The sequence below is a fragment of the Nansenia antarctica genome, assembly GCF_963989245.1.
Source record: "Nansenia antarctica genome assembly, chromosome: 7".
Lineage (NCBI taxonomy): Eukaryota > Metazoa > Chordata > Actinopteri > Argentiniformes > Microstomatidae > Nansenia > Nansenia antarctica.
The window spans coordinates 53,133,352-53,144,939 of NC_137677.1; the positions used below are offsets into that span (position 1 = coordinate 53,133,352).

Consider the following 11,588-nt stretch of genomic DNA (forward strand, 5'->3'; position numbering starts at 1 on the left):
GTGAGAGTTCAACACCCCTTTTCTTGCTCTTGCGCTCTCGCTCTCGCTCTCTTTCACTCTCTCTCTCTCTCTCTCTCTCTCTCTCTCTCTCTCTCTCTCTCTCGCTCTCTTTCTCTCTCTCTGGACAGTATGCTCTCCCCCGTGTTGGTCTTAATGAGCCATCTGATTGACACAGTGGATGATTCCTGTTTGTGTTGAGAGAAGCCCAGATCAACAGGATGCTCCTGGAGTGTGAAGTGGCTGCCACCCACCTCTTCCACTGCCCATTGTGGCTGGGAGGACAGGATGGAGCTCTGTGGTTGTCCGGCCCTGTGCTCCAGTCCAATATAAGAGGCCGGAAGAGCAGGGCTCTGGACCAGTGATGCTGTGAATGGCTCTCCCCATTGAGACCCCAGCTTGATGGAGAGTCTGGGGCTACACACTGCCTCTTTGTCCCTCTCTCTCTCTCTCCCTCTCTCCCTCTCTCTCTCTCTCTCTCTCTCTCTCTCTCTCTCTCTCTCTCTCTCTCTCTCTCTCTCTCTCTCTCTCTGTCCTTGTGGTTGTGCATGCTGCTGTAGTAGAGTGAAGCTCTATGCTGTAGCATGACCATAGTAATGAGAGCTCCACAGTTTTGGCACTGAGTCACTGCAGCTGGTCACAGTTGTTATGCTGTCACATCCCTCTCTCTCTCTCTCTCTCTCTCTCTCTCTCTCTCTCTCTCTCTCTCTCTCCCTCTCTCTGTGTGTCTGTCTCTGACTGTCTCTCTCTGTCTCTCTCCCCCTCTCTCTGTCTTTCTCTCTTTCTCTCTTTCCAACCCCCTCCCTGTTTCCACACACACACACACACACACACACACCTCCTTCCCCCTCTCATTCATGCGTGGAGGGGATGAGTGGAGAGTGCTGGAGGCACTGGAGGTTTAGCCAGGATATCAGTCATGGCCCGGGAGCATGTGAAAGTCATCAAAGAGGAAAAAGCCAATGTGATTTTCATTTGGAGCGCTCTATTCAGGGCCTGCCAGGAGGCAGCATCTTGTGTGTGACTATGTGTCATTCAGAGAGTAAACAACAGCTCCTTGAGGAGGAGAACATTACTACTGAAACCAAGAAGGACTGTAATATCCTATACTAGAAAAGCCAGAAACAGATGCCATCCATCCACTCTGCCTTATACTGGACATCACTCATCACAGAGCACACCATTCAACCATTCTTTTTTTTTTTTCTTTTCTTTTTTTTCTTCTTTCCTAACACCAGGGGAGCCACCCCTCCTAAATTTCGTTGTTTGGTACGTGTACTGTAGCAATGACAATAAAGACCATTCATTCATTCATTCATCATTCATCTACTGTCTCACATGGACTTCCTGGACCTCTAGAGAAAAAAAAAGAAACATTTATAATATCCACTTTGGTAACCCCCAGGTTGGAATTTGTAAGTGGTGGATGGGAAAGTAAAGAAGCTTAGACTAGAGTAAATAGTAATGATTGGGGCTGGGAACCGTCTAGAGGGCCTAGAGACCTCATTTAGAGCTCTTATGATTCTGACTATAGTCCACCTGATATGTTTCATGTAAAAGGAGCAAACTGAATTGAGTGTTTTTTAGTTGGAACCCCTTGGTTTCTTGTAATGTAGTATTGATTCCGACAGGGAATGTCTGCTACTAACTGTGTTTGTGTGTTTGAGAGATTGGGCTCGCAGCATACCACTGGGATAACACAACAGGATATCACTCAGGCTGCCTGCAACATGTGAAATCTACAATCAATCCCGGATATTATTCCCCCACCGCACAGAATGAATCTCTTTAGATGAGATTAGCAAAAAGCCACCATAATGCAAAGATGAAATTTGACGGTTTTCTCCAAAACGACCATTACTATAGCTCTTTGTGTGGGACTGGTGAGGATGTGTGTAGGAGTTTGGTGATGTTTTTTCCATCCATCCAGTTTCCATCCACCAAGAATAAGGCCTTTACAGTCCATGTGAATAGAGCAGTATTGTTGACGGTGGTGAATAGTTAAACCATGTCCATGGGTCTGTCCTCATGCCCGTGTTGGTTCAGCAGGACAGAGAAGGAGCCCACCAACCAGCCAGCATAGCCACCTCAGCTGAGAAAACACCACTTCCGATTTATAGGCTTATTAAACATAACACCTTAAACAGAGGCACGAGGCTACCCCACGGAGAGAAAAGGAGCATTGTTCCACACAATGGTGTGTGTGTGTGTGTGTGTGTGTGTGTGTGTGTGTGTGTGTGTGTGTGCGTGTGTGTGAGTGTGACACATTGTTTAATAGTACTCAGAGGTATAATTGTCTGACCATGTTGAGGGGATAGAGAGTTCAGATGACAGTGCACACTAGGCGACAGTACACTTACTGTTTAACCCACATTTCCCTGGTCGTCGGTGAATGGCTTGAAATAGCAAGCAGGCCATTACTGTTTAGGGCCACTAATCACATGGTTGGCCCATTAATCCGATTGGTAGCCTTTAAAAGCTGATATAATGTACATGTTTCTCTCTCTCACTGGACCTAGTGAGAGCAGCATGACAGATGTTGATGTTGCAGCTTGACCAACAGGGTCATGGGCTAGGGTCATGATCTATATGCATCACCACCCTGCAGCTTCAGGATTAAAAGCAGGTTGTATGCAAATGCATATCGTCACCTTCATATTTTCAAGTTTTGCGAAAAACGGAATAAACTGAACTAAATCTAGAATATATGATATTTAGCAAAAACATAATTTTCCGCAAAAGTGACTTAAGCCATTATTTTAAGAAGGTGATGATATAATATATGTATTGTATGGCTCAGGCACATTTTCACATTCAGGTCATGATGTAGATTAAAGTGGCATATGATGTCATGACGGAGAAGGATGTGTGATATCTGGCATTAGATAGTAAGCCTAATGAGCGATATGATGTGGATGTAGGCCGGTTTTTACAGCAAACAGACACTTAATGAGCTAGACAATCATACTACTTTCAAACATCACATGTCACACAATCGATGGTGCTCAACTGAATTTCAAATGAAGGGCTGTGAATGTTGTTATTGCCTCTGCCACTCAAGAGTCTGTTTGACACAAGAATTTTGTTATGCAGATAAATCTTTGTCACGCTCCCCATCAGCAATGATTCAACACGTTGGGAGGGTGACTGCAATCACGAGTTGATGATGTTTACAGAAATTGTCTGTCTGCTACAATGTTGGTAGGCTCAGGGGAAATGTCACTTTTCGGGACGTGAAGTGAAACCAACAAACACCTGACAGTGATGAAGGATGAGTTAGCCTCCCTGCCGCAGGCACACTCACTGGCTTGTGGTTAACATGCTGCCATGGCAACTGCTATTCACCAGCCCTGGGACAAAAATGTTTTTATCCCTCGGTGTTACACAAAGGGTGGGGATGACCATACTACTATTGAAAGGCTGGCCCTGGCACTAATATATCTGTTTTAATTTCCTTTGTCATGATAGAGAAAGAGCACAAACACTATCGAACTTTCAGGATTTTCACCTCGTGCAAGAGGCTTGGAGTTCGATAAGCGTTTTCGCTGCTTGCCCTTGTGTCTAAATCAAATGCATGCATTGAAGTAGTAGAGAGCCAGACCTTCTAGCATATGCACCATTGTACAATGATGTGCTGATATCAAGCCTGTGCATTTGTCATGTTCCCATTCAGTTAGCGCTCTCAGCCACGACATCCAGTGCAACCATAAAACAGTTACTACATCTGTACCCCTATTTTCAACACATGACTGAATCAAAGTGAATCCATTCAGTTTCATGGAACATACATTAGGTAGGGCTTTCCCAAGGGCACCTCCGTCTCTTACCAGGGCCATGCTATAAATCTCAGCCTCCTGTTTGAAATACGACATCCTCTCAGACAAACATGTGGATCTGATTTGAAACACATTGTGGCGTGTTTACGTCTAGAGGCGCTGCCCCGTGGTGAGTCTGTACCATAAGCCATTATGCAGTCGGGGAGATAGATACCTCAGAGTCATCTGGGTCACTTCATTTTGCCATTATGAATTACCATTGATTATGAATTACCATTGATTTCCATTATGCCTTGGCTGGCACCCATCCTACTGACCTGTCTGAGGACCGTTAGTGGTCTTTCATTCGGTTGATGAAGAGCCACACATAAACACACACACACACACACACACACACACACACACACCAAATGCCCACACTGACTGCGTGTTGAACAATGTCAATTGAGGAAAAAGTCTACCTCCAGAATGAGCCTCAACAGTTCGAAGGTTTGATTAAACAGCATACCACTCTATTCTTAGCTAGGTTTCTGGTGGTGGGAGTGTGTTGGTTATTTGTGCTCAATGTTCTGTGATGTATCGGTTGATACAGTTACTGTGGGAGATGAGTCACATAGAGAAGGAAGGAAAGTCAGTGTTGTCATGTTGTCATGAGTTCTGGTGAATAATGAAATGATATTTGCTATAGTTGGTTATTTAACAACTAAACACTTCACTTAATTCTCAGTTGAAACTTCTCTCGACTGTACAATATAGTCCTTTGCTGCTGTACTTGTATTTGGCTATCTGTCCTGTGCACGACCGAATGAATCACAATCCCCTTATATGGATGTATTTAGTATTTAGTCAAGTGACTGAATATGGCCTTTTAGGGCAAAGGTAGTTCATGTTATGCTGTACTGTCAAAAGCTTGTTAGAAGGATGTGGGTGGAGATAATGTATTTAACGATAATTGTTACTTTGATGAGACTGTGATGAATGACGATATCGACTTCTTGACTAATCTGACATTCCTCCTCTCCCTCTGTGTGTGTGTGGGCAGGTTGCTTTGAGTGCTGCATCAAGTGTTTGGGCGGAGTCCCGTACGCGTCGCTGGTGGCCACCATCCTGTGCTTCTCTGGAGTGGCCCTGTTCTGTGGCTGTGGACATGTGGCTCTCACCGGCACCGTCACCATCCTGGAGAACCACTTCTCCAAAATCACCAGTGACCACGCCATGCTGACAGACGTGTGAGTGAATGACCACTTTTTTTTTTATTATTAAAGAAGGATAAAAAACACATCAAAATAGTATTCTAGGCATAATATACATATACATACACATACATTATCGTTTGGCCGTTTTAACTCAATAGCCACAAAATATTTGACCAGGTTGCATTACCTATCACTATTCCTCTTAACATGAGCAGACCGCAGCATAACTGGCATAAACCATCGTCCCCCACACCAAGGCAGTAGCGCATTGGATAGTCAATGTGTGTACCAATAATGTACCTCAGGAGGTTTTAGTTTCCCTTCTATATCAACCGTTGCACTCTAAAGAGGAATACAGGGAGGGAGAGCAGAGATACATTAAATCTACAGTATATAGACTACTTGTTCATGTATTTAGATAAGATTTATTGAGTTTGGCTTCACTTCACTACAAGATAATATCTCCCCTTTGCACCTTAGACAAGCCCTAATATGGACTTTTTCGGATTTTGATTCATTAGTCTAAAAGGACTAAAAGAGTAGAGAGAAGAGAGGGGACAGGGAAGAGCATGTGTTTTCTGTTGAGGTTGAAGGACAGCCTTTGTGAGTGCACTGTTTAATTTAAGATGTCTAGGAGGGTGATCTGTCCATCGGCAGATCATTTCCCCAGACATGCCTCACCTGCTATCTGTCCAGTTTCGGTGAGGGGTTGTGCAGCTTGTTACCTTCTTTGGGAAACTGAGTCAATCACCTTCAGCAGTGACCATTTGTCTATAATTCATCATGACCAAGTTGTTAATGACTTCAAGATTGTACTCAATAACAAAACGAATGGTAGTTATAGTTGTCACATAGCTATAGGTTTGCAACTTGAGCTATGTCAAATGCATACGGTTGTTTACGTCTACCTGACAGATTTAGTGTCTCTTCGGGTTTCACAGTTTAGGTCCAAACACATATCACACTCTGGTTACTGTAAAGGGCCCCAACACTAGAGTACAGCACTCAGCAACATCACTTTGAGAATGAATGAGAGAATGACTGGGTTTGCGTGATTTGTTTCCGTCACAGAATACAGCTGATGCAATACGTCATCTATGGCATCGCGTCGTTCTTCTTCCTGTACGGGATCATCCTCCTGGCTGAGGGCTTCTACACCACCAGTGCAGTCAAGGAGCTCCACAGCGAGTTCAAGACCACCATCTGTGGACGCTGCATCAGTGGCATGGTGAGTCACTGTGACAACCACCATCACAATGCCGACGATGATGATGATGATGATGATGATAATGATGATGATGATAAAAACTCATCATTATGTGAATGTTTCAGTCTCCAATCGTTCTAATGCTAATGTGACGCTGCGTCTGTTTCCTGTCTCAGTTTGTGTTCCTGACCTACATCCTGGGCGTGGCCTGGCTGGGGGTGTTCGGCTTCTCTGCTGTGCCAGTCTTCCTCTTCTACAACATGTGGTCTACCTGTGCTGCCATGAGGTCCCCGATGGCCAACCTCACCTCTGTCGACTCCATCTGTGTCGATGTCCGTCAGTACGGTGAGAATGTCACATCACGTTACAATGTTACAATGTCACATACTCTTACTTCTGTTCAAGATCACTGGCAAAACGTAGAACTACATTTCCAATGCAATCCACAAGGCTGTGGAACACAGCTACTTTTTCTTGGTGTATAAGCTTGTGCCAGGTTTTGGCCGGAGCCAACATAGTCGTGTGGTGAATATCGAATGGAATAGGAAACCATTTGTGGTATCTTCTCCCCAGCTCAACTACCTCCCTGTCTCCTCTCAGGCTGGGTTTTATAGTAGCAAAAGGATATAACAGCCTGAAATGTTCTGCGTTTTACAGCTTTCATAGACCCAACTCTCTAATTATGGAGAATTTTGTTTTTACAACCATTCTGTATGTTCTACTATGATAAGTGACCATAGGTCAGGAATTGTACACTTTTAAATATATTTACTGCATGACCATTTGAATTTTATGTAAGGCATTATGTAAGGAATTTGCTCAGTGTCAATATTAACCTTTGAATGTAACGGGCACAGGAATTATCCCATGGAACGCTACGCCAGGCAAAGCTTGTGGGTCTACACTAGGAGACATATGTAATACCAGTGAGGTAAGACCCCTCTCTCTCCTCCCATCCTAAGACATTCAGAGAAAGGTCATGAATAGGTAATTTGTAGAGAAAGGTCACATTTTTTGTGACATGGTCTGGTCATGTGGGCCGCAAGTCGGCAACCAATCAAAATGTTCAGACTTTTACTTTGAAACACGGACATACATTTCAACGTTGTTGAAAATCACAACACAAACTCGCTAGTCAAGCCAAAATACTGCAACGCAATGGATTCGGTGAGTAATCCCCACTGCTACCTAGTTAACTATAACACTACTTTACATTGTTAGCAGGCTCACAAAACAAGCTGTGTTAATTGACTAGCGAGTGTGTCATTGATTTTCAACAACGCTGAAATGTATTTACATTTTTCGAAAGAAAAGTCTGAACATTCAATTGGATGCCGACTTGCGGACCAATTGACCAGACCGTGTCACATTTTCATCAGTGGCTACATGCTCAAAGCAAAGCAGGATAACTTTGGGCCATATTATGGAAACACTGTCTATGGTCATAATGAGAATGCACTGTGTTGAGTTCGATGATTGAACCACGATATCATGACGTGTTTACTTTTCTCTTTCAGTTCTACCTGTCTTACCACCTGTACATTGTGGCGTGTGCTGGAGCAGGGGCCACCGTCATTGCTCTGGTAAGCTTACCCTCTCTCCTCCCATCCTCCCCCTCAGTCCATCCCTGCACGGTTCCTATCTGTAGATCACAAGTGCAGTGCTCCTCTCTTCATTTCCCATATGGTTTATGTAACCCCTCTAAGACAGATTACACATAGGCTTTTCCACAGCTCCAATTCCATTCGCTGTAAACCATCTACTTAGATGCCCCTGGCCCCATTCTTATTTTAGGAAAGAGAGTGGAGATTTTCCCCCTGGTTTTTGACTTGGCAATGTTTATATCAACGTCTCTGTAAGGCTAGAAGCATTTCTAGACAGTGTGCTTTGGTGTTAGGGCACCGTATCACAAATGAATATAGTCCCATCTTGGGTGTCTTGAAAGCTTGTATGAAAGTATTACATAGATATTTGTATTCATCAAAAGGTGAAACCTTAGGTGATCAGATGAACATGCCTCTAGTTACCACCAGTTGCCAATATGGCTGCCGGGGACTGGCAGTTTCTGGAAAGTTCTCTTACCCGCCTGTATTCTGTTCTCTTCCACCAGCTGATCTACATGATGGCTACCACTTATAACTTTGCCGTTTTGAAGTTTAAGAGTCGAGAAGACTGCTGCACTAAGTTTTAATTCACATGACAAGAGCACAGCACAGTACAGGCTATGACACTGCACTGAGTAGAGACAAGTCGCCACTGACAACATGGACTAAAAACTGAAAATAGAAAAAAAACATCTCCATTAGTATTCACCTAAAGTGTAAATAGCTGATTGTATGCATCTTTTAGCATTTGATATCCAGGGATTAGCTTGTCTGAAGGTTAAAGGGGACCTGATGAAAGTTGTCTTCAGAGTAGGGTGGTGTATATTTGGCAAGGTTATGCTTTTCTCCGGCCTATTAGGACATAAACCACAGTAACTCTTAAACACAAAACTCTCAGCCTAACATAGAACTGGCTTGAGGAGGAAGACAAAAAAGCACTTCACCTGAGGATATATTTATGAAGGTGTTCTCAGGCTTCAGTGTCACATTTGAGTTTTGATAGCCAAATTTAACGTGAAAATCAATTGTTTATAGTGAAACATTTGTAAGAGTACCAATCCGCCTTGGCAAAGTGCCTTCTCCCCATATATGTCTAGGTTATGTCATCTGTACTTTTGTATTTTTTGGGTGCCACAAAGTGTTACACACATCATTGTCAGTATTATAAACTTTTGTCACAAACTATATCTTCAAACTAACTAGACACGTGTCATCTTCATGATGATGTAGACAAGACAAACAGTTCTGTACAGTAGAACTCAAATGATCTGCACATATAACTAGCGAGTATTGTGAAGGGTTAGGCCAGTACCAGGGGTATACTTTTGCTGGAGGTCTATAGCCTCAGTTTATTACTTCATATATTTTATAAAGGAAGTTTTAGAGGAGGAGTAATGTAATTGTTTATGAAACCTGATGCCTTAATAGCCACAGCTGATAGGTTCATGTTTTGTTTCATCCATTTTTCTTTTATTCATCCAGAAACTGCCATTAAATTGTTTAAAGCCACTGTTGTTGTTTTTTTAACACTGAGCCTGCATGCTTACATTTTGTTTTTTGGATTCCCTAATCTGTTTATGATTACTTATATTCCATATTTCATAAATATTTAATTCTTTCCTAAGATTTTGAAGACTGTAGTTTTTTTTTCTCTTTCTATACAAAATAAACAATCTTTGTGTACAAAATATCTAATGGTCTATTTATTATCATATTCTAGAGATGGATGATTATTAAGAACAGACAGTACAGAGGACTATAGGGTCTATATCATATCACTCAATCTCTACCATTGACAAGTCCACTAACTGCCATCACCATAAAGCTTGCATGCAAAATCTTCAACCCCTCCTCTTCCTCTCCCCCTCCTCTCCCCTTCCTCTCCCCTTTAAAATGTCTCTTCTGTAGTATTGTACGTAGTGTATTAATAATAATGATAGTGATGTTGATAATAATGATAACATAAATGTGCAAAATGTCTTTTGTCAGCTTAACTTTGTGTTTGTGTATGTGTGTAACGTAGCTCTGAGTCCTGTAGCTTGCTTTGCATCTTGACATGCTCACCGGCCATCCACCCCACCCTTCTCTTCCAGATCCACTTCCTCATGATTCTCTCAGCAAACTGGGCCTACCTAAAGGACGCCAGTCATATGCATGCCTACCAAGACATCAAAATGAAGGAAGAGCAGGAGCTGCAGGACATCACGTCACGCTCAAAGGAATGCCTCAATTCCTACACATAAGGATTACACCTTCGCCATCACATCTCAACGGCCCTTCACACACACACACACACACACACACACACACACACACACACACACACACACACACACACACACACACACACACACACACACACACACTCAGGGCTAGCCACTGGCTGCCCTGCTGGACCAAGAGAACACTCAGCTACAATAACCTGCCAACTGCCCTCTCACGCAGCGCAGTACTAACAAGGCTCCTAACAAACTAATGCATAAATGTTGCTTTCTGCACTAACTCACCAATGTGTGTGTGTCGGAACCTGTGTTCTGTGTTTTTTTATGTGATTGGCTTTTGTTTTTATTTTTCTAATTTTCAAGAAAAAAGTTTTGGAATATGATTTTGATTTGTTCTTTTTAGTTTCTTTCTTTAGCCCATTTTCTTCCTCGCCAGCCCTTGCATGGTGAGGCTTTAAACATTGCACTATTCTAAAACAAGAAAGGAAAGTGAAACTTGTTTTAGAGTGTTGCTCTGTCATGATTCTGGCCCAACTAAGGGCCTTTATGATTAAGGGAAAGCAGGTTTCGTCCATGAAGAGAATCTTTGTTTAATTTTCTATCAAAGACGCAGTTTTGATTATACTTCATAGCACAACATGACACGCCTTACAAAGTCACAATTACATTTAAAGCAGTGAAATGTATTTTCTTCTAATTGCATAATTCTCTAAAGATGTTGCTGGCTTTCCATTGAGAGAGTGTGGAGTGTTGGAATGTGAAGGCACAGCATTCCATTGTAGAACAGAACCTGCATGTGTTGGCTCTTTCTGTGTTTATGTTACTTACACCTCTGTCCATTAAAAGCTCTGATAAGGTTTAGAATGCTTCTCTCCTGATAGTTTCCCACTATTAGGGCAACTTATTGTTAATCTTCTTTTCACTGAAAAGTAATTGATGCTAAAGACTAATCCCTTCCAATCCAAACTACCTCAGGCGTAGTGAGCCGATAGAACAGATATTTTACTTGAGATAACCATTTGCTCATGTTACTGTGTGACCACAAAATGTGGTGCTTTAAGTGGTCCACTTCAGTTTTCTTCAAAGGGTTAATGCTGCAAGCATCTCCGAAACGTCTAAGAACAAATATATTAAATACATTAAGGCCACAGTAACTAAACTGTACGAACTATGTGGCAGATTGATAATGGCGAAAACTGTTCTACTATTTGATGTGATGTCATGGAGACACATTTTTTGACATATTTTCTTAAATTGGATATTGGTACTGTACATTACAGCCAATTTACGCATAAATTACAATGCCATAATGAATGTGATTATGAGATGAATAACAATGTAAAACGTGGTAATAGCGTGAGAGGAAGGTAAAGTACAATGTTGGACAGAGGGGCATGTATTGTCCAAAGGTTATTGTTGGGAAGAAAAAATGCTTGCTATTGTATAGTGTGGTATCTCCCTACTGTCAGTTCATCCCAAATTCCCATTTGTGACTCTAAGCGATTGATAAATGTCTATCCCTATAACTGCAAGATACATGATGCTTACATTTGGTAAAAAAAATAAAATAAGGAACATTATTTGAT

General features: G+C 42.3%; 1 protein-coding gene across 1 annotated transcript in view; it reads left to right on the top strand.

The window, feature by feature from the left end:
- The window catches only part of gpm6bb (glycoprotein M6Bb), a gene marked incomplete at both ends in the record, with an annotated part of 12,574 nt that extends 2,551 nt beyond the window's left edge, over nt 1-10,023 (top strand). The window contains 6 exons of the mRNA XM_080537167.1: nt 4,816-5,002; nt 6,041-6,197; nt 6,353-6,521; nt 7,034-7,107; nt 7,694-7,759; nt 9,874-10,023. Of these exons, the coding sequence (XP_080393293.1) occupies nt 4,816-5,002; nt 6,041-6,197; nt 6,353-6,521; nt 7,034-7,107; nt 7,694-7,759; nt 9,874-10,023 (803 nt within the window). The remainder of the gene's footprint in view (nt 1-4,815; nt 5,003-6,040; nt 6,198-6,352; nt 6,522-7,033; nt 7,108-7,693; nt 7,760-9,873) is intronic.
- Nucleotides 10,024-11,588: the final 1,565 nt, after the last annotated feature.